The sequence below is a fragment of the Dunckerocampus dactyliophorus genome, chromosome 1 (assembly GCF_027744805.1).
Source record: "Dunckerocampus dactyliophorus isolate RoL2022-P2 chromosome 1, RoL_Ddac_1.1, whole genome shotgun sequence".
NCBI classification, from domain to species: Eukaryota; Metazoa; Chordata; class Actinopteri; order Syngnathiformes; family Syngnathidae; genus Dunckerocampus; species Dunckerocampus dactyliophorus.
In genome coordinates, this window is record NC_072819.1 from 30,947,466 (window position 1) to 30,974,197 (window position 26,732).

A 26,732-nucleotide genomic window follows, 5' to 3' on the forward strand; every position below is an offset into this window, starting at 1 on the left:
TTTGTAGCTGCTCTAATTGCTTTCAGAGTCTTTTGAATTGAGCCAGTGTGTATTAATATATTTACAACAATCACGACATAGCGGGTGTAGCCACACTATCAGTCACAGAGCCAAAATAAATTCTCTCACACATTACTTCAAGGTATAATTTTAACTTTTTTTTATTAATTCACCCTCTTTTTGTCCAAATGCACTACTGACAAAGATACACCCTGTTCGGATGTACATCAGACGCAGCTGCATTTGTCATTTATCTTGCAGACTTGCCAGTAAAGCATCAGGGACATCAGATCAGACAGCTTGTGGGTACAGCAGAACGTGTGGTGCATTTATTGCATCATAAAGCAGACATTAAAAAGACAAGTAGTGCAAACATATACTCCAATATACCTGAGCAGGTATTGTGATAGTCTCAGCTTTTGCCTCGGCAATGTTAGACTTGAAATACGGTATTGCATACAGGACATTTAAGAAAATGTGCTTTGGGTTTTTAAAGAAGTGTGACTTTTTCTTTTTCTACTTGTGTTTAATTGATTAAATGTATTGTGGTCCCTGTCTTGTGACCAGAAACTAATGCTGCAAAAATGAATGCAGATGTTAGCAGAAAGTATTACATATTTGCATTACATCATTCTAAAAAGAGGATTAATACATAAATACATGCACTCTGTGGTGTACGTTATAGATTTTTGTGCGGTGACCTCTCTGCATTATATGCAGCTTGACAGTAACAATTCTAATATTCATAACAATATCTGCATATTAAATATACAATATGTACACTGAAGCTTTGATAATACATGTGATTGGTTAAGCAGGCTGTTATGAGGACGGTCCTGTAAAGCCCTTCTGATGGAACGGCAATACAATTATGTCATGCACTTAGACGATTTATTATTTACAATAATCACTGTCTGCAGATTAGTTTTACATGATGATAATGAATGCATTCATGGATGTGTTTACTAGAATACACTGTTGGCCAAGGCAAAATAACGGCAAAAAGGAAGACAAACTGCAAACTTTTGTTGAAGCCACTGATGTGATGTTTGAACTGTAAAACATAAAAAGTCTCACGACTTTTAAACGTCTCATGACTGAAAGTTGATTTTTGATTTTAATACTACTGTATTATTCCCAAGTGGTATAGAAACCTGTAATAAGTCAAATATACCACAAGAGGTCGTCCTCTAGACAGGTAGTACATAAAGATAGTCAACCGTCAAATTCATGCCAAAAGGCAATATGATACTACAATAAGAACACTGGTGAGTAGAAACCTGACTGTTACCACATTTTACATTACATTTAATTACATTTTTTATTCTTTATGTGATACATGGAAATTTGCGTCTGATGATAAAATGTGTATTTCAAGTCATAATAAGGTGTAGAAAATAAATGAATATAGTTGTGGAAATATTAATGCTTCTACTCACCGTATAAATAATACCATAGAGCTGGTAAAAGAAAAGTGAGGAAAATGGAGCGAAAGGAGTGTTCAAGTCTATAAACTCCACATCTGGAGTTAGGAGATGACAGGTAGCATTTTAAAGTGACTCTTCTGTGTTTTTATTCACTGATGCTATACAATTTTCAGTATGGATTGTACTTCCCAGCATTTCATCATTTTACCGTTGAGATTTATAATAAGTAAAAGGTAATCAGATTAAAAACACTGAATAAAAACACATTTTCGCTGGGTCAGTACTAAACTGGACGTTTGGAGTTTGGTCACGACTTTTTAAAGCCAGCAGTTTTATGCATGCATCATGCATCACAGTGTGCACAAAAATATGTAAGCAGCTACTATATTTGTCAAGATATGAACCTGATATAATAGTTTATATTAAAGAAAATGTAAAAAAAAAAAAAAAAGGCTACAGAATATTTAGAAGGAAATAAAAGCAATTACCGGTACTTCACTGTGTAAACTGACAACTAGAAACATTTGTGCCTTTTTCAGTAAGCATTTGGTTCAAGTGGAATGTCAGCTCACAGTAGAGCTGTAGAGATGGAAGACATAGAGAAGTACTGTATGTTGCTCAGATGGGTGAACCCTGGGAACCTTCTGCTCGCCAGCTTTTCATATATGACGACTTTGCTACTGTAGAGCATGATAACACAGGCTGACCTTTAAAGCGTGTCATTTGATGAAGATAAGTGCTGAATCACCTTGCTTGCGCCAAGGCTGGCTACCTCTGGGTAGGACACGGGGGCTGGCTCAGCTTTTCCAGGTGAAGGGAGGAGGGAGGGCATGACTTTCAGTAGGGAGTGGTAGGACGTGTCATGCAGTGTCTTCTTTCCTGTACTGTGTTCATTTAGCATTATAATGTGCAGCTTTAGAAAGCGACCCTGAGTAGTCACGTGGCGTTGGGACCGCAGAGGTGGGGTGGGGTGAGGGTTGGGAGTGGCCGGGGGCTCTCCCCTTGGTGGCAGCAGTGTGCCCAGGGCGCTCTGAATGATGAGCCGATGGTCAAATCTTCCCTCATCCCCGTTTGTTTTGTTTCAGCCTTTTCCCTCCAGCTGACATGCCTTCAGTGGCTTTTCCTTCAGACTTGAGGATGGAAGGATAAGGGCTACTGTAGCTGCTGCCCGCTGGTGGCGCCTTTGTCCCTGTGCTGTGCAAACTCCAGCAAACAACATAAGCTTCCTGAGAAGATAGCAAAATGAACGATCCTTGCTTTCAAATGTTAGAATAGTGAGAGGAAGACAGTTTTATCTCACCAGTGTCAAAGAAAGAGATCACTCTATCAACTCTTGAGTCTCAGAAAACTATAAAAGATGCATATGATCTGTTAATAATGTTGTCTATCAAAGCTTCACAACATCAGCTGTCTGGGAGCATATATTACCTGTTGGCTGGAGTTAGCAGAAGGAGGAGTGATGACGCTTTGGTCCTGTACAGGGTTGACGGGGACAGAACAAGGAAGGTGTGTAGCACGCCAATAAATGTCCAGATACTCAGCCAGGTGTTCACATGCATCTTCCAGCTGGTTCTCATCCAGGATGACATCAAACATTTCCTGAGTCAAAAATGGGATCATTACATTAAAGATTCCTTCATTTCAATGAAAAAGTCTATTACCGTTTATTGGGCAAGGAACCATATTTGGCATGTTTGACGCACACCTCACTATGAGGCAGTAGGATCATGTGATTTCTCCCAGTCAAACACAGAAGACAAATAATGATCATAAAGTCATACATTAAATCTACCTTTATTATGCTTTGTTTCAATTGCTGGATTGCAACCACGTGCGGAAGGGACGCAGGTATGACGCTTGAGGGGCAAACAATCAAAATGACCACATACACACTCAGATCCTTTGTACAATGTTTGGCAGATTCATTTGAATAACAGTGCATGCCGTTGAAATTATGTGCTCCAATTGTGTGAGTACGCATGTGTAAACCCGCCTCCTTCACACTGCCCGCGCCGGGCTCGAACACAGGACGTTCGGAATGGAGACGAGAGCGCTGACTGATTTTTCTATATTTTCTATCTATATTTTTATACCTTTTAAATTTGGATTTGGAACAATTAAGTTTTAACATGTCTTAATGTCGCTAGAAATGGAAGTGGAGCCACCAAACTAAGTTTCGTTGTATACTGTGTGCAATGACAATAAACATCAATCTATCGATCAATCTACATAAAATACAACAATGAAAAAAACAGAAGTCTTAACCTTCAATCCAATCAGTAATACAAAATAAATAAATAGTACAAAGCCCCCTAAATAATGGCACATCTCTTCCAAGCACAGATACAGTAAGTAAATAAAAGTACTGTATTTGTCACAGGAGTGAAATGAAAATGCTGTTGGAAATGCTTGGAAAAGTAAGCCATCCCATACTCATAACAATCGTAATCACACAACATTTCAGACTGAGCATTGTGTTTTCAACACCCCAGGCGGAATAGTTCAAAGTGCGTAAGTTGATCTGGCTGGTCAAGTTTTGCACCCTTCTCGAAAATTAATCCAAAGACGTTCCAAACGTTGGCGTTAAAACACCAGCTAGCTAGCTAGCATACTCGCCTCCATTGGTCTGGCTGGTCAAGTTCTGCACCCTTTTTGAAATTAATCCAAAGACGTTCCAATCTTTGGCGTTCAAACGCCGGCTAGTTTGCTAGCGGCGGCGTCCGGCGCACTGACACTCTCACGTTGTTTATAATACAGTGTTAACCGACTGTTCCTCTCGCGATATCCGGTGCATGTCTCCACAAGCAATTAATCTAAAGATTTGTGGCTGATTATTATCGATACAGGAGTATCTTACCGGCGAATCAGAATCGTTCGCTCCTCAAACCAGATATCCGGTTGCATTGCTTTATCGTTCACATCCCTAAAACACACATAGGGCAACTACTACTATGGGATTAATAAACAACTGTTAACTCTAAACACACAGCTTCAGCAAGTTTTTACAAACCAAGCACCACAATGCATGCTGGGAGCATGGCATCACTCTCAATTAGGGGTGTGACAAAAAATCTTTATCTCAAACCATCCCAATATTAAACTCTACTATGGATTATTGACACACCCTCGCCTTGTATCGTTTTTTAAAATTATTATTAGAATATAGCCGCTATAAACTTGTGGCGCCGTCCCTTCTCAGTGAGCCTAGTCACCATTTTACATGTAATCTAGGAGGAGCTCCTCGCCAACAGCAACTTGTTTGTCATCATGCTTACGGAGAAAACTGCCCAGTATGAGAAATGCTTCTTTTTGTGTTCAAATGCTAAATGTCGTGTTATTCAGTCAAGTGATGTGTGTTCAGTTGACGTTGTTCTGGTCAATACGTCACTACTGCCATACTACTCTAAATATTTATTTTTGTTATGCTTCTACTCTATACAGAGTTGATCTACTTGAGAGACATGAGATGTTATGTTTTCTTAATAAGTTTAAAACAGTGTCACTGTTTGTCAGACACCTAAACTTAAATGTTGTCGACAATTATGTTGTACTAAAACAGTCTCATACCTTTTGCAGCATTGCTGCCTGTATTCTGGTTAAAATATGCTAAAAATTCCATCCATTTGCTATACCGCTTGTCCTCATTAGGGTCATGGGTAAGATGGAGCCTATCCCAGCTGACTGCAGAAAACTACAAACTATGAAACTACTTATTTTTTAATTTTTCTGTCACCATATGAAGATATCATTATTGTGAGCCATGTATCGCAAATCGTATCGTATCGTGAGGTACCCTGAGATTCCCAGCCCTACTCCCAATACTTGATGCGGCCCAGCTTCACTCAGTCTCTACCTCCAGTGGCGCCCAGTGAAATTGGGTCTGAGACCCCTGATTTAGATGACGCGCTACGAGGAAATGAGGAATCTATACTTTTCTGTTGTGATGCTATTCTTTCTGCATTTCACATTTTTATGAGCATTTTCAAGTTCCGACTATATTTTAACTTTGATTTTAGTGTAGTCCTAGTGAGCATATATGGCGTGTGGGGCTCCTGAAGCATCGGACAGGTACCAGCAGGCCAAGTGGCACTCGGCTTCGATGCTGGTCGAAGCAAAAACTGGAGTGTGAAAGGAGTTGGGTGAAAGCCATGGGGCACAATTTTCGGTCGGTGTCATAAAGGTTCTGGCAAACCATTCAACACCTCAAAAGGGGGAAGCAGTGCCCGAGCCACACTGTTTACAGTGGGGATGGGGGCCTGCTGACCTCGACTGAGGATATAGTCGGGCGGTAGAAGGAATACTTTGTGGGCCTTCTCAATCCCACTGACATACCTTCCATAGAGGAGGCAGAGTCTGAGGACACGAATGAGGACAGGTCCATCACCATGGCTGACGTACCTGAGGTACTCAAAAAACTCCTCAGTAGCAAAGCTCCAGGGGTGGACGAGTTTCGCCTGGAATTCCTCAAGGCTCTGGATGTTGTAGGACTATCTTGGTTGGCACGTCTCTTCAGCATTGCATGGAAGTCGGGAACAGTACCTCTGGATTGGCGAACTGGGGTGGTGGTCTCCCTTTTTTAGAAGGTTGACTGGAGGTAGTGTTCCAACTGTGGGGGGATCACATGCCTCAGCCCCCCTGGAAAGTCTTTCCAGAGTGCTGGAGTGAAGGGTACAACCTGCAATGTGTTTTTTGTCCTGGTTGTGTAACACTAGACCAGCCCTACACCCTTGCAAGAGTACTGGAGGGTACATAGGAGTTTGCCCAACTGGTCTACTGTACATGTGCTTTATGGACTTGGAAAAGGCATTCAACCATGTCCCTCACGGTGTCCTGTGGGGGATGCTTTAGGAGCATGGGATTGGTGGCATGCTACTATGTGCCATTCAGCCCTGTACCACTGGAGACTGGTTCGCATTGCCAGTTGTAAGTGGAGTCTGTTCCCGGTGAACGTTGGTCTTCGCCAAGGCTGCCCTTTGTCACCAATTCTGTTCATAATTTTTATGGACACAATTTCTAGGGGTCCAGTTTGGGGGCTGAAGGACCTCGTCTCTACTATTCACAAACGACGTTGTCTTCGATGGCCTCATGAGGCTGTGACCTTCAGTGTTTATGTACACACGTGAAGTTTCTGGGATGAGACTCAGCACCTCCAAACCTAAGGCCATGGTACTGTGTCAGAAAAGGGTGGATTGCACCCTTTGGGTTGGGAGTGAGGTCTTGCCCCAGGTGGAGGAGTTCAAGTATCTCAGGGTCTTGTTCTTGAGTGAGGGAAGATGGTTGAAGACTTGCGGATTGGTGCAGCTTCTGCAGTAATGCGGTCGCTGCACCGGACCGTCGGTGTGAAGAGAGCTGAGCCGGAAGGCAAAGCTTTCAATTTATTGATCTAAGTTCGCACCCTCACCTTTGGTTATGAGCTTTGGGTCAAAAGAACGAGATCGCGGATACAAGCGGCCAAAATGAGTTTCCTCCGTAGGGTGGCTGGACTCACCCTAAGAGGTAGGGTGAGGAGCTTGGTCATCTGGGAGGGGCTCAGGGTACAGCCGTTGAGGTGGCTTGGGCATGTAGTCCGCATGCCTCCTGGACGCCTCCCTGGTGAGGTGCTCTGGGCATGCTCAGCCGGGAGGAGGCCCTGGGGGAGACCTGGGACACGCTGGAGAGATTATCTCTCACACACAGAAAAAAATGACTTTTGGGTGTACTAAGTTTTGTTTTATAAAACTACATAATTTTTACATTGTATAATCAGGATTCCGTGTTTATCACTTTTGTTATTTAACATTCTGTATTAACATACAATTTAGTCATATAAAATAAAGAATTGTATAGTAAATGTAGCAATTGCTAGAATTCTATTTATCCTTTTTTTTGTATAGTACCCCATTCTAAAAATGCAAGTACATTTTGTTGAAAAAAGTCAACGTTCAAGGTTGAATGTGCACGTGTTGCTTCCCATCATGCTTTGCTGCACTGTGCTGTAAATAGTTGTTAATATATAAGTTTTGTTATTAGTTTTTTTGTCATTCCATGTAGTATTGGTAGTTGCCCTGTGTGTTTTTACTTATCTGTTATCTCTTCTCTTTGAGTCATCTGACACCATGACTATGGTTAGTGTTGTGTGCAGTCATCCTCCTTCCATTCTGACTGTTATGCCTACTGAACAATGGAATACTCCATTTTCTATACCGCTTGTTCTCACCAGGTATGCCGGAGCCTGTTCCAGCTGTGTTTGGTGAGAAGCGGTGTAAATTGTGGACTAGTACAACCATTTACTATCATTGTTAATCAAGTGCTTGCTTGTAATTAGATGGTTGCAATCAAAAATCAGTTCTGTTAGTTTTATAGTTAAAAAAAATTAAACATAGAGAATATTAAACTGGCATGCCAAAGAATAGGTGCACATAAGAGTTACACAGTATTTGTAATCACTATAAATCAATATTGCAAAATGTTAAATATACCTTACTTAATTTTTTCACGCAAGGAAACGCATAGATCATTTACTTACCAATTGTGTTTAGATTTTATGTGATACAAGCAACGAGATTTGCTTGATTTACAGCTGTAAAATTTAATTTGAATGTCGTTGTGCAAAACGTTACAAGGATTTTTCGAAGTAAATGTTACTATTTTTTTTCAGTGCAGCTGGCCAGGGAACGCCTTGGTGTCCTTCCGGTGGAAGAGGTGGCCGGAGACTGGGAAGTCTGGGCTTCCCCGCTGAGACGGCTGTTGCTGCAACCCGAACCCAGATAAGCAAAAGAAAATTTGATTTTGAGTTTTTTAGTTCCTACAGTGAGTGTAAGCAGTCTGAGGTGAGCAGAAAATTCCACAAAACATGCTCGAGAACATTTTTTGATTTTCAATTTTTTGGGTCTGGAAGGGGAGGCTCACTGTGCCACACTTTAGATTGGTGCAAAAATTGTCCAGTAAGTTCAGGGCTGTGAATAGTTTTCACAATATAAACTGCCAATATTTAAAATCAATATCTAACACTACTTCTTACTGTATTTTACCACTTTCTTATGTCATTTCCAGCCAGAAGATACCCACTCAACAAACAAATACAGTTGTCCCTCGCCACATCGCGGTTCGAATTTTTTGGCTTAACTCTACCAAGGTTTATCAAACATACATGTATATTAATTAATAAATCACACTGTTTTGTGGTTGAATACGGCCTTTTGGTTTCTTGCAATTATTTTGTTTGCCTGGTGGTTCCTGTTTATTTTCTGCTTCCTAAGATGTCTAGGAGCTTGGTGTGGGGAGGATCCATGAGCAGCTGCAGTTGATTCCTTTTACTAATTAGTATTTGTACTATTTACTAATTAGTATTTGTACTATTTAGTCTCGCTGTTCGTGGTATGCTACATTGGTCACTGGGTGTCAGTAATTGTTCGGTGAGACAAGCAGACTTAATTGCTGAAACAACAGGCTTTTTTAGTGCAGGTTTGAATTATCTTGGAACAGACACAAAAATAAAATAATAATAATAATAATAACACTAGCTACTTTTGTGGCCATAACCCCCTATAAGCTAAAACTCAACTCTGAACCTCAACGTCACTTCCTACCCTCCACACATCCGGAACACATTTACGGCGATACACATGGACACAAGTTGTATTTATGTCTTAAATGGCTTAGGTTCTTATACTAATGTAAAAGTCAACATTTAGAAGATTATATTATTATGGCATTTTCTATGCCATAACGTATAAAGAAGGAATCCTACTTTGCGGAAATTCACTTATCACGGTCGGGTCTGGAACCAATTAACCACAATAAACAGGGGATTACTGGATACACCTTAAGTGACAATTTGTCCAAGGTCTGTATAATTTTGGCCCTAAATGTACTGTGCATTGATGTGTACTGTATGTAAGAACACATGAATGACTGAGGTGTTGAGAGTCAAGTAACATACAGGCGGACACTGTGCAAGCTTGTCCCCCGCCATCATCTGGACGTTGAGGTGTTTGCTCTGTGACTTGCCCCGAGATTTAATCAGCCTCTGCAGAACCTGATCACACAACAGACAATAAAGTAAAAGGAAACATTTGTTAAATGCATCGTCAAAGGTCAAGGATAGCCATCTCCAGAGACTGCACAAATACATGGCCTAGACGCTATGAGGAGAATAATACTAAATTGTGTGAGCAGGGTTTCTACAGATTTGACATTTCAAAATTTCATACATTTTCCAGGCTAAGTAAATAGATGTGTATCATTAGAGCTGCAACAATTAATCGATAAATCACTGATTAATTGCTTATCCAATGAATCAACTATTTTGGTATTCAATAAATCATTTTTTTATTTAAAAATGTAAATAACCTCTGATTTCAGCCTCTCAAATGTGAATATATTTTAAAAGCAGACCTTTTTGTCACATTGCGTGTTTTAGACTGCATGACGGTTTGTTTTTTTTCCACCTGTATGCCTTAGTTCCGGTTTCCTGCTCTTATTTTGCTATACTTCCTGTGTTGTTCTGTTCTGTTCTTGGTCTGCTTTATGTTTCTTATTACAGGCACCTGTTACTAATGTGCATTCTTGTTATTTACAAGTAGTTCAGCCGATGGCGTGTTTAGTTTTTTGGTGCATTGAATGTGTTTGTTTGGTTCCTGCTAGCCGCATGGCTGTCTGCTTTGCCTTTTTTTTTTTTTTTTACACGTTCCGGCTGCAACCTTTCTTTTTTCTGCTCTACGGTTAAGTTTAATACATACTTTTTAACTGCATGGGCCTCGACTCTGCATCCTGACGCCATCGTTAACAAATCACTATGCCACGACGTGACACTTTTATTGTTGTGTTGTAGGCAAAACAATATATTCACACACACATCAGCTTTGACTTTGGAAAACTGATGAAATTCCATACTTTTCCATACTCGCGTAGAAATCCTATGTGAGGCTCGTCTGATTGGTAAGTTCTACAATCTTTCACCAATGCCATGACATCATTGCTTTTCTGTCCATGATTACATTTTTTTTAATCTAGGGTAAGATGTAGCATAATAACAATAACAATAACAACACCAACTATCACTGTAAGGAACAAATAATTGAGTTGTCTTTCATTGTGTTGAAAGTAAGTGAGGTAGGTTTGTGCTTTACTTTGGGCGATGACACTTTGACATAGACAATGATGGGGGCCAGCGAGGTTTTGAGGAGCTGTGCAGGGTGATTGATGGTGTCTGCATCCAGGACGACCAGCTGGAGAGACTTGGCGAGCTCAAAGATCCTTTCTATCTCACTCTGCACCTCAGCTGAGAGCAAAGCATAGAAACATGCTCGTCAAAACAAGATGCAGCATCTATTCTTAGCAATTATTCATATTAATGAATGGTTGAAAAGAAACTCAACGAGAAGAGATCAGTCACATTGTCATCACTCACCCAGACTGGAGCGCATGTTGGACCTCTCCATGATGGTCTTCTTGTTGAGAACGGAACGCTTCGCCAGCGACAGGTCAGCAGTCACCCGAGTAATGGAGATTCTGCAGGAAAAGGATCTCATCACAGTACATCCATCACAGCAACTGTGTTTTGTGAGGCTATCAATAAATCTTTAGCATCACACATGGATGTCCTACAGCAGAGGTCTCCAACAGGTAGTTGTGAGCTACCAGTAGCTCTTGAGTAGCTCACTAAAGGGTCAAAGAATATTTGCTTACTTACTCTTAGCATTGATTTGTGTTCAATTCAGACATTATGCTGCTATTTATTGACAAATGACCACAAAATAGCATAAAGACAATGACCACACTGTTTGTGGGGAGAAAATAAAGTCCAATTTAAATGTTGCCAGTCATATAAATAGCTCAAATAGTAAAAGTAGCTCTGATAGTGATGGAAACTGGAGACTCAGTCCTACAATAAGTATAGCAGTTGAGAGTTGAGTGTGAATGTGTACCCACCTGCCATCGAACCTGTGCTTTAAGAAGTCAAACAAGGCTTTCTGCATCATATCTGTCACCTAGAGAACACACAAATAGAAGTTAGCACATTCAAGCTTCTTCTTTTTCTCTCTTACCGAAATCCAAAATGTTTATGGGCTCCTTAGAAAGCTGGGTGCTACACACACTACCTGGTCCAAAAAAGGTCATCACCTGGACTCAACTACAATATACAGGTATATCCCGATATGTTTTAAGCAAAGTGAGAAACAAAATCAAAGCCAAATATGTGTGTCAAGTTGTTTTATTAATAAATACTTACTGTAACATAAGGATGTTTTTTGAAATTTTAAACCTTCATGCAAGACGCACATAAAAAATCTTAGCTAAAAATAGCCTCTAAAATAAAGTAGGCCATTGTCTTTTTGAAATAAATACAGAAAAAGTCCATTTTAAAATGTCAAGCAACTCAAAAATACTTTAAACTTGAACAATAGTATTTTTTAGGTAAATGTTTTTAGAAGACACAAGCATGTCCTTATTTTGTGCCAGGAACACCAACCTGTCAAGTGCGTCAGGCTTAGCAACTGTCTAACGTCCTTGCACATTTGTGGTAGAGCTTGTCATCAGTGTTGTACCGTTTACGCCTGCGCTGAATTGTCAATAACCATTCTATTGGCTATTGGTCCTGTCCTTGACTGTCTTTGCAGACAGAGGCATTCTTTCATTTTCTGAATAATTTCCTGTTTATTTCCTAATTCGGAGAATAGAGGCTCTGATATTTTTATGAACAATTCTTTTATGTTTTTGCCCAGTGTCTTTCTTAGGGTGAGGCCTGCAGAGTGTGTGTGTATATATATATATATATATATATATATATATATATATATACACACACACACACACCACTCAGCTCTCATTGTATAATGATGTGGCATTTCATTTCCACAAGCCACATCACAATGTCACAACATTTATACGTGTCCAGAGTTGCATTCATTTTTCTCCAAGATCACGGGAGAGTCGGAACACTATACAAAGTTTTCCTTATGTCCTTCCACTTTTTAATAATTGGAGCAGTTCTTAACCTGATTTTAGTGGTTTCAGCAATCTCCTCAGATGTTTTCTTAAGCTTGATGCATGTCTATAATTTCACCCTTCTGCAGCACATTAACGGGATAGTTCCGATTTTTTAACATGAAGTTGTTTGACATCCCCGTCAGCAGCGTAGTGCATCAACAGTGACTTTCCACCCCACTGTGTCCCGTGAACCGAGTTCTGGTAGGTTTTCAGTCTGACGACCGCTGTGAAACGAGACATGGCTAAACTGAGAGCTAGGCTAGAGTGGTATTGTCACAAAAACAACTTCTACAAAAATGATGCGGACTTATATTGTCTGGGCTGCAACAACGGAATGTGTGTGAATCGCCCTATATATTCCATCGTTTTCATGTCACAGACATTGCTATTAGACAACTTTGGCTTCTTGCCATATTGGCTATAAAGTGGGAACCAAAGTGGCCAGTATGAAACAGCTTTATGTGTGTAGTGCACAATTCAGCGAGAAAGATTACGTGCCTACATGCCCAAGACAGAGGAAGAAACACGTTAGAAGAGTTCTTCTGTTCCAGCACCCCAGGTAAGAACTAGCTGTACTAGCTAATTAGATGATGCCTATTAGCACTTTGTTTACAAGCTAATGGTATGATACTCAGAACAGGCTATCAAGAATCAGCTACTAACGTTGTGTGCAGCAAATCACCAAATGTCATATTACAAGTGAAGCCACTACATAACATAACATTATATGATGTATGTTATTACAGTATTATAGTTGGCTACATGGAAACGTGAGATTGTCTCCACGTTTCTATAAGTATGCTTCCAGTCACAATATACAGTATGTGTTAGCTGTATGTGAGTGACAAAGATGTGTGGGTCCAGCTTCAGCACTTCTCTGTCCCTCCTCTCTCTCTCTGCCCGTTATAACTCCATCTCACAATGTCATCTGTGTATTCATGTTCATATAAAGGAATTACTCTTTTCAACGCATATTGTTTTGAGAAGCAAAACGCTTTACTTAAGTGACCCCACCAACTAGCGGGAACTACTTTCCTCAACATAAAAAATCCAACAGAACTCGTCTCAAGGAACGAAGTGGGGGAAAAGTCACTGTTGATGCACTACACTGTTTATGGGGATGTCATACAACTTCCTGTCAAAAAAATCCAAACTATCCCTTTAACATGTTTTCCACAACCACACCATGTGCCTTTGGACATGGTTGTTTAACAAGAGAGAAATTACTCACTGCCTCAGTTAGGGTTAAATAAGCTGCTGCCATCTGAAACAACTAGGGATGTCCAATAATATCGGACGACAAATAATATCGGTCAATATTTGCATACAAATTTTATATTGGTTGATATCTGTATCGCTTTTTTGCCGATAATGACATTGGTGCCACACGGCAACAAGCTTGCTAGCTTAGTATGGCTGCGATTTGGCATTATTCCCAAATATTGCCGTCAGATTGTAAATATGCAATTTGCAGTGACTGTAAAGTAAGTAAGGCGTCTTCTTTTAAAACCTCTAATCGAGGGGTGTCCAAACTTTTTCAAGTGAGGGCCAAAAACTAAGAAATGAAAGGATGCAAGGGCCATTTTGATATTTTGTAAAGCAAAAAATAAAGTGAAAAAGTGTATTGTCAGTATGAACTTTACTCTCTTTTTCCAGCCATTTTTCCTCTTTTCTCCCAAAGATTTCTTGCTTTTTTCTTAAATAACATTAGTAAATGTTCTTCTCATAATATTATGACTTTCTTTCCATAATATTCTAACTTTTCTCCAACCTAATTTTCCAAATTTATTTTGTTTTGTTTGTTTCTGATCTTTTTTTACAAAAAAAAATATTTTGGCTTTAATATTTCAACTCTTTGCTACTAAAATGAAATTTTTTCCTCATAATTGTAAAATCATAAAACTGCGACATTTTTTCTCATTAGAAATTGAAACTCTTTTCTTAACATTTTTACTTTATTCTAGTAAAATTGCAGCTGGTTTTTTTTTACCATATCTGCTATTTCAACTTTCTTCTCGTAATTAGGATTTTATTTTGGCTTTATTTCCGTGACATTGTAACTTTTTCAACAACCAAAAAAATTACAGCATTTAATCATTGTTTTATGTGTTTCACATTTTCCAATGTTATTGTCATAAAATGATGACCTTTTCTTGTTCTCCTAATAGTTTGACTTTATTCTTGTAAAAAACAGCTGAAATTGTAATTTTTGCTGTTTTTTTTAAGTTTTGTTGTTAAATTATATTTTTACAATGTGCCGCGGGCCAATAAAAACACAGCCGCGACCCACAAATGGCCCCCGGGCCACACTTTGGACATCCCTGCTCTAATCTGATATCACACCTCAAGAAGAATCACTCTGAGCCACACGCTGCTAACGTCTGCAAAAAAATAGTAAGTGACGGGAGACAATTTCACTGATTGTATTAGTCCAGATTTGCACTTTGTTCTTTTACGGATATTTGTGTCGCATAAAAATATGCAGCTTTCCAAATTGTATAGTTACCAGCATTACAGCCGTCCCTCATTTATATATTACAAGTAAGTACTTTTGACCTTGACTTCAGCTACCTAAACTTGCTTGGATTTCAATTTTTGCAGCGCAGCTTTATGAATATAATTTTTACAAATGGCATCATCCTTATGCAGTAACAGCAAGAACAAGAAAAACTCGTCCTTGATGACAAAGACACAGATGGTGTGTGTGTGTGTGTGTGTGTGTTTGCATGTACATGACTGCATGTGCATGACGAATGAAATGAATGCTGTCTATTTTTGCAAAGTCCTGAAAAATGGATGGCTTGAGGCTGGGCGTTGCTCGTCCATAGTTAAACAGGAAGAGAGAGAGGGGGGAAGAGTAAGAGAGCGAGAGAAAGAAGAAAAAGAGCACAACACTAATGATGTGCAATAAAGACACATCTGAGATGAAGAAGGCGAGCTGGCGGTCACCACTGGAGCATTCACAATGTACACTGCCAGACCGGAGCAATGCATAGATGTATATTTTTTTAGATACGCACACACGCGCACACACACGCACACAAACATCTAATGGCTTGGCAGTCAGAGGAAAGAGCGAGAGGGAGAGAGAGTTAGAGAGAGAGAGCGCGCTGGGCAGAGAGAAAACATTGCAAGAATCTGTTCTCTGACATACGCATCCCATTTCATCATAGGAATGCATTTTAACAGGAATTACTGTAACTCTCGCTGATGCTCGCATGCATCACATCTTGTTGTAGACTAGCACTGTATAGTATAGGCTACAGGACAGTATGTCATAGGGAGGTAGATAATTAAGGGCTATGTTTATGTGCAAAGTGTGTTGCATTGTGCTGGCTATTTATTTAATCGGAGATTTAATTGGAGATTTATATGCATTATTTGGATTGTGGAAAATGATGTAAGAGCAACAAGAAAGAAGCGAGCAGTTATTTCCATTATTAATAATTGTACATGTGCTGCCCTCTCCTGGAAATCATGTTTCCTGAAAGTTGGTTCTGTCGCTTGTTTCTGAGTTTGAGTTTTTGTCCAACGGGTTTCTGTCAGTGTTGCCAACTTGATGACTAAATCGCTAAATCTGGCGACATTCCAAACGCTCTTGGTGACAGATCTTCTCAAAAGCGACTCGCAACAAATCTAGCTACTTTTTCTGGCGACGTTGGAGAGTTTTCTGGTATTTGGGTGAAAGCACGTATTGATATGCAGTTTCTGTTCTCACTGAGCAGCAGCGGATGCTGGAGCCTATCCCAGTTGACTTCGGGCGACAGGCGGGGTACACCCTGGACTGGTCGCCAGCCAATCGCAGGGCACATGTAGACAAACAACCATTCACACTCACATTCATACCTATGGACAATTTAGAGTCTCCAATTAACCTAACATGCATGTTTTTGGAGTGTGGGAGGAAACCGGAGTACCCGGAGAAAACCCACACATGCACGGGGAGAACATGCAAACTCCACACAGAGAAATATACCCATTGCCCATTATAAGGGCAAATAAAGTTCAGGAAACAACCAAAAAAACGCCAAGAAGCCACCATTCTCAGCGTTTGCTAACCCTGTCGATCTAATTGAGAGGAGCCGCGTATGCATGCACACGCTGGAGTTTACATTTTGGTTTGGTTTGGTTTAATTTTATTTGAACATGCATGCAGGTTACAGTGGAATACATCTCATGAATCATTTCACAGTTCCACATGTCCAAAAGGAGTAGGAAGAAGCAAAGCTTATTTAATCCTACCCCTCATCTGTTCCACATCTTGTACAGTACATATTATTCACTTCCTGCATTCCATGGAATATTATTCCATATAATAATCAGTGTAATAATAAATCAATAAAAAAATAAACAGAACAATAAACAGAACAATAAATATAATAATCAAGACTCTTCTGGCTTGTATTTAGCTAACATCAACTGCTGGTATTGTTTTTTGAATTAGCTCGTCTTGGTATATGTTTGAGTTCCTTACTCAATCCGTTCCATAATTTAATTCCGCATACTGAAATGCAACAACAACAACAATTTATACTAAAATCAAATGTCAAACATTGTTGAATTTGCATTATTCAATCAACACGATAAATATACCGCCAAGATTGCAAAGCCTGTTATGTTGAATGAAAGCAAAAAAAAAAAAAGAGGGGATGTATTGTCACTTGTGCAACGATCGCATCTGCCGGGGGCTCCACGCACTATGACGACTCAAAGGCGGCCTCAAAGGTGGCACTGTACCCTGGTTCTCGTGAAGTCCAGAGCAATAACTCCAGCAGGAATAGTGAATAATGTGTAATATCCAGCAATTCCCCAAAAAACATACACAATATATGTAGCGCCACAGGCGTACTATCTATCCATCTATAACTGACTGTCGAAAAATAGGCACCCCGATGTAGACGCGGTCTTCTTCCTCTTCTTTTTGTTTATGGCAGGTCGCAACCAACGTTTAGGTGCATACCACCACCTACTGCACCGGACTGTAGACGCGTTGTGCACATACACAATCAGTCACAATAGTCACAATCTTCCATCGGAGAAACCACACGAAGAAATGGATATGAGTGGATATATACAGTATATGATATATGCCGCTTCCAAGTAAAAGGCAATGGATTTAGCTGTCAGAGAAGGGACTGTGCAACTTTAGCACAAGTCTGTGTATAAGCTCCTTATAGCGTGGAGCAGAAAAAACACTATCTTCAACGGATTTCGAAAGGCTGGGACTACTGCCAGATAGACACAGATAGCACTCTAAAAGAGAGACAGAGACAGTCAGTGTGTGTGACGAAGGAATTATGACGCTGTTCAATCCTGACACGGAAGAGGAAGACTTTCATAGTTTTAGTTCCCAAGAGGACGGCGATGAATGACTTTTCTGGTAGGCTACTGTTAGCTATGTTACATGCACTATTCCGCACTGTTTAAATAGCTGTGTTGCACCACTGTTTGGCACTCATTGTTTGGAAAAAAACATTTATTTTATTAAAATTTTTTAAAAATCTTTCTGTCCACTAAATATCCCTTTTTATGACCTGGACACGTCATAAATTATACATCGGTGCAGCTCATATATTTACAAATCTGTTTTTTCCTCTAAATTTAGTGGGTGCTGCTTGTACAGTGGTGTGGTTTATATACCGAAATTTATGGTAGTCCTAACTGCAAGATAAAATGGATAAAATATATATATTAAAGTTTGTATAATGTATAATATTAAAGTTATTTCATTTTGATGAAGTGATGGCCAATTTTAAATTAATAAAACAAATAATTAAATCTATTTGTAGTTCTAAACATAATTAGGTGTTTTTTGCTCACTTTTTTGTCTCTCCTACGGGGTTATGCTTTTTTTCCTACAGTTCTTACAACATCATATGCAAATAATATGCAAATTAGCAAATGACATCATCTAGTGACTTCTTGGACAGCCAGTAGCTACTTTTGTTACTGAAGAGTTGGCAACGGTGGTTTCCGTAGCTTAGCAGTGAGAAGCCAGCAGTCATAACGTTGTTTCCAAAGAGCTTAAGAAATACTGTGTGTGCCTGTAAGTAAATATACAGTATGTAGTGTATGCTGTTGTATGCCAAGTCTGTTCTGGTAAGATCTCATTAAATGCTTGTCACATTTAAAGTCATTACAATTGCGAATGCTAATTCCGTTAGCCCGTCTATGAGGTTTCGCATTTAAAGTCATTACAATTGCGAATGCTAATTCCGTTAGCCCGTCTATGAGGTTTCGCATTATTATCGCATCAAGGTAGCAGAAAACTCACTAACTTTGTTCTGCACAGTTGTATTGCATTTTTTTTTATATTATGCCGTCCTATATTGCTATTTGAACAATTGAATTTGTGTTTTATTTTGTGTTGCACAGTTTTATAGTAACTTCATTTGAAGGCAATCACTAAAGAACCTCAACTTGTAAAGCGTGCCTCTACAGTGAAGGACCTGTCTGCCAAACTCAATATGAACATTGAGGGAGAGCAAGAATAGTACAAAGAATGCAAAGAAATGCTCATATCTGCAAGAACAGTTCGTCATCTAATTGCTTTTTTTCTGCAACAAAATAGTATGAGTTCACCATCAGATGCTTTTGTAGGGGGTGCAAGTACAAATGCAGGTTTAAAATGTGTAAATGTCACTTGGCATACAGCACAGACAGAATGCATGTATGTGACCTCATCTAACTTGAGAATTACTTCAGAATACTACAGATGTTTTTCCTCACCTCATAGCCTTTCAGCGAAGGTCCCACCAGCACCACCGGCCGCATAGAAGGAACCACATCGTATGGAGGAACATGTTCAGTCTGTACAAACAGAAATGATGAATGCTGACTAACACATCAAACTGAATAGTACCGTCTGATGGACAGGAAATGCATTGGTTATTACAAAGCGTACCTGTTTCTGCTTCTGTTTGGCTTTGAAAGCAAAAAGAGCAAACATCACACAAGAAGGGAGGAAGCTCATGAGGAGTACAATCATTAGTTTGTTTAAAAAAAAACGTGAATTAGTGCCTTAACATGAAAACATTCATCTAATGCTGAGCTAAAATGAAGCACTTAGGGTTCCTCTCAAGCAACTATAAAGCTTAATTTACTGTTACTATATGATCACAGGATGGGACAGCTCCCGCTTGGGACGCTGACCCTCCGGGGGTCTAGCAGTTGGACTGACTTACCTGCAGATGGAGGCGTGGATCTCCAGCCCCCAGATGACGCATTCCCTCCTTTCCTGCAGAGCGACATAATGCAAAGTGTCATCATGGGCGAATTCCCTCAGCTGGCAATTCAAAGACAAGGACTTGCAAAGTGGACAGACACGAGCTAAGAACTAGTGTCAACAATGAAACCGTCATTAAAAGGTATGGTGGCAATGTGGTTTTACGCCAACAGCGGGTTAATGACAGCAGGCTGCTCATGTAAAAGACACAGCGTCAACGCATGAACTTTGACCTTGCTGCAGCTTTCTGCTCTTGCTTTATCCGGATGGCCTCCAGTTTGACAGGGCTCGGGATGAAAGTGATGTCTGCTCCCTCCTTCACCAGTCGACCAATCCACCAATCATTGTTGTATTTCTGCATGACAGCAAACCACAATCTGTTTTTAATGTCTCTGAAGACCTATTATGCGTGTGGCATGAAATGTGACATGCCAAACCTTTGGTACCAAGGAAAGAGAGATAGTATAGATAGAAAAATGACCTCTCACCTCTTTTATGTGCAGAAAGTCTTTGGTTTCAAAATTAATGGCTGCACCTTGGACTGGACAATCTTCATCCAGGGCCCCGCAATAACTAACATTTGTTTTCACTGCAAAGGCCACTTGTTTAGACTGTTGGAAGACAACAAATACCAATTATAAAGCAAATATGGCTAATACAATGGCCTTAACTTCCTGAAACTAAAACCCAATTGGCTGACCCTGACTGATTGCACGTAAAAGCTTTGACCTCTGACCCTCAACTTCTCACCTTGGCTCTCTCTAGCTGCAGCTGAGCCTGGCGCTCGGCTTCACGCCGAGACGCCTCCTGGTCCTCCTCCAGGGACAGGTCGGAGTCAGAGGGTCGACTAGTGTAGGAATCGGCTGAACCCTAAGACAGAATGCTTGGTTTAACATGAGCGATAATAAATACACATATTTCCAGTGTTTATACAATATAATACGGTATTTATAATGTGCTGCTAAACAGAGCTGCTAAGCTGATTGTCATTCTACAACAACAACAACAACAATAAATGTATTGTATTCTATGTATTTAGCCCATAGCAAACAGAAAGGCAGCCAGGAATTAGCTGATATCTAACACCACTAATAAAATGGAACTGGACTAGACATCTCCCTTAGTCCATGATACGTGCATTGCAATGAAAAAATGTAATTTAATTCCATTCCATTCCATTCCATTTTCCTCCGCTTATCTGGGTCCGGGTCGCAGGGGCAGCAGTCTCAGTAGGGAAGCCCAGACTTCCCGGTCCGATGTAATTTAATCTCCCTAAAAATTTTGCTGACAGTGGCTGAGGCAATAGTCTCTATAGGAGAGGAATAAACCTTAAAACCGAACTAAGGCTAAGTGTGAGGAAGCCAACTTTAAAACAAATGACAGAAAGCTACAGTATCAGACGAGAAAACAATGCATCCCACATCACACTTACAGCAAATTTAAATGGCCTTGCATTTTTGACAGATGATGGATAGTGCCTTCAATCAAAATGTGATCTATCTACTCTAAGATAACAAACAAACAAACAAACATACTGAGTCAAGGTACATGAGTTGCTAAATGAATCCTACCCATATAATCAGCATGTCGCCAAAATAATGTTTGCAGAAACATTTATTATACACCATAACTTTTTGTAGTCCATGTAATCTTTATCTAAATGTGACATCATTATTCTTGCTAATCGGACATTAAAATAGAGAGAAATGTTGCTGAGGTGCTGCAGTACTCCTCCTTTTTTTCAACTTCGTTTAAATACGCAAACATCAGGCTAACTGTCACGCTCTGTGTGACAGGTTGGACTTTCAGTTGTGTTTTCCTGTGTTTCCATCATTTCAGTTATTTAGTAATTCTTCCTTTTTTGTTCCGCCTTGTTTTCTGCCGCCTTTACTTTCTTTCCTGTTCTTATGCACCTGCCATTAACTCATTGACTGCCAGCCATGTTCAGAGAAGAGAGCTCCATACTGCCAGAGTTTCTGGCCATTTTTGCTGAACTTTCAAGACCCACAGAATATTGAGTTTTAGGACTACCGACATAAACATTCACTACCTAAAGAAACTTTAGACTCTCTTCTTTCATTAGAAAAAAGTTTTTGACCCAAACCTTTTTGGGTCTTTAGATATTGGCGGTAGAACATAGGGTAGTTTCAGCAAAAACACCCGATTTTGACGAAAAAACTGAGAAAACTAGCTTTTTCTGCAGAGAAGAAAATTCAAGTAAAACAGTGACTGATGTCCATATTTTTTAGTTTTCCTGACACCTCAAACATCTGAACAGTTGTTTACTTCTATGAAACAACAAAAATAACAGGAAAAAAGGATTTTGTTGACAAAATAACTACATTTATCCACAGATTTAGAGCATAACGCATAAAACAACACAAAATATCTATTTACAGACGTTTGAACTATTTACAGATGTGTGTGTGTGTGTGTCTGTGTAAACTATTTATAGAAGTGTGTGTGTGTTAACTATTTACAGTATTTACAGTTGTTTGCAGTATGTGTGTGTACGACTCTGAACTGCTTCCCGTGTTAGGCTCCAGTGTCGCGTCACATGGCTCAGCAACGCTAACTACTCGCTTGTCACCATCACCAATGTCACCTCTATCTTTTACGATTGCGTCACTAATAAATGCAGATCCACGGCCACACGAGCTCTGTGACAGGGTTAGCTGCCTGTATTTTTTGTCTCCGCACCATTTCCGAATGCGCTTTGCCATTCTCCTCTCTCAACCCGCAATCCACCAATTTCCGTCGTCTTCATAGCCAATCTGTCACTGTCGGTCGGAGGAAGCGAGAACAGCTGCCCCCTACTGGGACAGAAATACATTGCCGACATGTCTGAAATTCACACGCAGGATGAATAAGACTTTGATCTGGAGCTCCCGCAAAAAAAAGCAAAAGACGTTGATAGACGTCTTTGGCAGTCAACATTACTTTGGCAGTCAATAAGTTAATTTTACTACTATTTAGTTCAGCTGGTGGCGTCTCCCTTTGTTGGCGCATCGTGCCATCAGTCATTAAAGACTTTTAACTGCACTGGGTTCCTGTCTCTGCATCTTGGGGTCATCGCCAACACCAAACGGTGACACGAGGGTCAATGTGTCAGCAAAAGTCACCACTCAGCAACAAGTCAAGTGCATTAAAGATATTTTTATGTTCAGCTGAATGAATGAATGAATGAATGAATGAATCGGAGGATTACGTGGTCAAAAGTCCCAACTCGACTTTCAGACAAAACAGAACGTGATCACATTTTTATAACAAAGTAACAGCTTTTCCTGGAAAAAAATAGGCAAAAATAGGCAAATGGAGGCAAGATTACAAATGGGTTTCTGTTTTGAGAAAAAAATATATATAAATGGGACAAAGATGTATTTGAAAACAACATTTTTAACAAAAGTAAATTATCATCTTCATTTTATTGTTATCTTATGACCCTATTCCCCTGTTGGCGTTTCAGTGTTTTTCTATTCACTTCGTTCGTGTATTCTCCCACTAAGACTCCTGACATGCCGACCCACCGTGCATAAGATATGAATCAAGGTGGTCTTATGCAATTCATTTAGAAAGGAGTGGCGTGGGAACTTGATCTCAGCCATGGGAAGGATGTAAATTTTAGGACACATCATCAGTAATGTACCTTTGAAGCACTGGGTGTTTCGGCCTTTCAACACCAGACACCCTCATCAAAGATGGCCAACCACAGGGTAATCAAGCCTGAGCCTGTGTCCCATGCCCAATCACGAGTACGGTAGTGCCTGGAAAGTGGAGGAAGATGAGCTAGGCAGTAAGGTCCCGACCTGGGATAAATGAATAATTGCCTCGCCCACCGGTTCATCACTCAGCCTCCCCCCTTACCCCCACACCCCACCAGGAAGGGCAGGAAGGAAGGGGGTGGGTTTAAAACTTCTTTAGGCTTGTCAGGTGGGTACCCGCCTTCATTGGTGTTTTGATGATAGGTCCATGACACCTCCAGAGAGCTCATCGGCAACACCCGGCGTCCCAGGTGTGTGCCCCCCTCTGCTTTATGCATTATGTTGGCTACTTTTTTCTCTTATTCTGCCTGCTACGTTCTTCTGATCATTGTGGCGTGGTTGTGGCCAACAGCAACCTGTTTTCTTCAATAAAGCGATTGTTGATTGATCTCCCCTCAATCACATCCCCATCCTTTTTATAGCATTTGAAAGAAGCTACAGTATGTATTTTCTATTAAATAGTCACATAGTTCCAACTGTCAGGCCGGTAACGATAGCAACTGAAAGTAGCTTCCCTGCTCCCTCGTACAAACGTAACGTGGACTGTTTGTTGTACATCAGGAAGTCAGGCTCTGCAGATGCACACACAGTTTACCTTGCAGTTGAAGTGATCAGACAACTGGCTGATTGATAATCAATCATCACTGAACCATGCATGTTAACTTCAAATGAATGCTGAAGTGGAAATAAAATAGTGTTTTAGTTGTTTATTATTGTCCAGAAAAAAAGGAAGGAAGAAAGAAAGAAAATAAAATGAAAAAGGTTATAGAATAAAAATATACAAAATATAAATAGATACAGATTAGTACGTAAGTGCAATATAATGTTTCACCTTCCTGGGGCGCTGGACTTATCGTAGCCTCAGAAGCGCACAGGTGCAAAAGTACTAAAGTTGATGGGAGGATACATGCAAGGCCAGATTTGACTGGAAATGCCCACATTTTAGGGTTGCGCCACAGAGCATGTATCTTGAATCGCAACTTGCAACCTCTGTAACTTCATCGCTCAGCTGCACAGCTTTTTGCCCTTATGCACATGGGAGAATAAGGCCCTTAATGAGCAACCAAACAAAACCCAAAGGAGTGAGTGCCTCACCAGCCATAAACCTCACTGAACGTCACTGTAATACAGTGAGCCACACCGTAAACCAGGATATCGCTCAAGACAACACAAATCAAAACCAAAGATATAGTCCAGTAGAAATTGACTTAAAAAAGCTCTGGTCCTGTGATGTCCACCCAAATTGTTAATACTTGAAGGGATAGTTTGGATTTTTTTGACATGAAGTTGTATGCCATCCCCATCAGCAGCGTAGTGCATCAACAGTGTCTTACCTCACACTTTTTCCAGTTAGTTGGTGGGGCCCCTTAAGAAAAGAGTTTGGCTTCTCAAAACAATATGCTTTCAAAAGAGTAATACATTTGCATCACAAAAATGCCTCCTCTAAAAAAAAATCTGACCTCACGATCGCTGTGCGTTACTTTCTCTTCCGTTGTACCACTGTGCGTTGTCGCCAGTCCGTTGTGTATGTGTTCCACAGTGTTTACATGCGTGGAGGAAGACCGCTGTGACGTGAGACTGTCGCGTAGCAGCGGCAACAATGGACAGGGGACAACAAGCGGTGATACGACGGGAGAGAAAGTAACGCTGAGCGATTGTGAGGTCTGATTATTTCGAGGAGGCATTTCTGTGATGCAAATGTATTACTCTTTTGAACGCATATTGTTTTGAGAAGCCAAACTCTTTACTTAAGTGGCCCCACCAACGAGCCAGAACTATGTTCCCCATCACATAAATCCGACCAGAACTCGGCTCACGGAACGAAGTGGGGGGTAAGACAGTGTTGATGCACTACACTGCTGATGGGGATGTCACTCAACTTCATGTTAAAAAATCTGAACTATCCCTTTAAGGGTAGAGAACACATGAATCGGCTCATGATGAAGCGCTGAAACATCAGAAATGGTCGTCGGCCAAGCGGTTATTCCCTGCACGTTCGAGTGGAGATCCAACTATTTCTACTCAGCAATAAAGTAATACATATGTCAGTTAAAAACGAAAGAGCCTAATTTTTTGTCACCAGTTCCTCTTTGCACTTTGCAAAATGTGGGAAGGACGACCACAACAGCAATCAATAAATGGAGACATCGCCAGTGCACCTGCACAATACCTTCAATACCTTCCAAGAGCTGCAACAACAATTCTATCTTAACAAAAAAAAATTCTTGATCGAGAGGTATTCCATGAACAATATGTTTATCACTTTGATTGTAGTTTGCAGTGGTGTAAAACTGCATTGCCTCATAGTGACAAGCTCACCCATCCAACTGTTTTCTATTGTGTTAAGTGTCACATGGGAGATGGAGCCTATTCCAGCTGACTTAGGGACCGATCGCCTGCCAGTCACACGACTGACACATAAGAGACAGACACCAGCCACAAGAACACCTATGACCAATTTAGACTCGACAGATTTTAGATCATAGGACAAGGTACCCAGAGAGAACCAACACAAGCACAGGTAGAAGATGACAACTCCACTCAGAAAGTTGACGTTAATAACCTAACAACGAACAACAGTAATAATAAATAGAAATGAATGAAGTGTTTTTGTTGCAGCGCTCAGTAATTGCAGGTGTACCTAATGTTATGGCTGGTAAACATTCAGCTGAGCAGAAATGCAGCATGAGCGCAACTGAAAAAACTGTCCTGTGAAAACTGCTTGTAGACCGTAAGAAAATGACAGTGAAAAGCCTGACATTCAACAAATGGGACGCCCAGTGAGGCACAAGTTCAAAGCAGAGCATCCACTGCAAGTCCGAGCCCAGCTGGCGAGTTTGCAGCACGACCAAGGAGAGCGAGGGAGGGGAGGGAAGAAGAAGTAGAGAGATGCTGGCAAAGTAAGTGAGGTAGAATAGACATCTGATACCAGCGAGAAGGGAAGGGAAAGAAGGCAGACAGGGGTTGGGGGGGGAATACTGCATGCGACCAGATGCACCAACAACAGCAGCATCACAACATACCTTGTTGTTGCAGATCAGTCCTGTAGCACTGGAGTCAGACATGATTCTCCTGCCAGCGCTCCCCCCACCACCTAGAGAAGGTGGAACCCTCCTCCCCTCAGTGGTTACGATCAGCCTAAGAGCTTCACAGCTGGCATTTTGTGTGCTGCCTCAACACTCATTTCCTTCATAAGATTGATGCAGCAACTGCAAGGCTGCTGTGTGTACACTAGCACAGCATCAGCTCCACCCTGATGTAGATTCTCATGCATCTGCCTCTCCAGCATCAGATTTCCTTTTTTTTTTTTACGCTTTTGCAGCCACTCCGTCATACAGGCTAGTCTGG

The 26,732-nt window shown here is 40.6% G+C and overlaps 1 protein-coding gene across 2 annotated transcripts; it reads right to left on the bottom strand.

Moving 5' to 3' along the window:
• cacnb3b (calcium channel, voltage-dependent, beta 3b) lies at positions 1-26,732 on the bottom strand. Of its 2 annotated transcripts, XM_054786037.1 has the most exons (14): positions 26,408-26,717; positions 20,374-20,493; positions 20,112-20,234; positions 19,857-19,978; positions 19,583-19,635; positions 19,303-19,322; positions 19,128-19,208; positions 11,340-11,398; positions 10,819-10,919; positions 10,538-10,689; positions 9,349-9,444; positions 2,856-3,026; positions 2,728-2,775; positions 1-2,653 (listed from the first exon to the last, which is right to left on the bottom strand). In XM_054786037.1, the coding sequence occupies exons 1-13, from the start codon at positions 26,447-26,449 to the stop codon at positions 2,746-2,748; spliced, it is 1,170 nt and encodes a 389-aa protein (XP_054642012.1). In that variant the 5' UTR covers positions 26,450-26,717; the 3' UTR covers positions 1-2,653; positions 2,728-2,745. The 2 variants fall into 2 exon arrangements, 1 of the variants encoding a protein (XP_054642012.1); XR_008572366.1 differs by lacking the exons at positions 1-2,653; positions 2,728-2,775 and adding an exon at positions 6,916-8,156 and having other exon boundaries at positions 2,887-3,026; positions 26,408-26,732.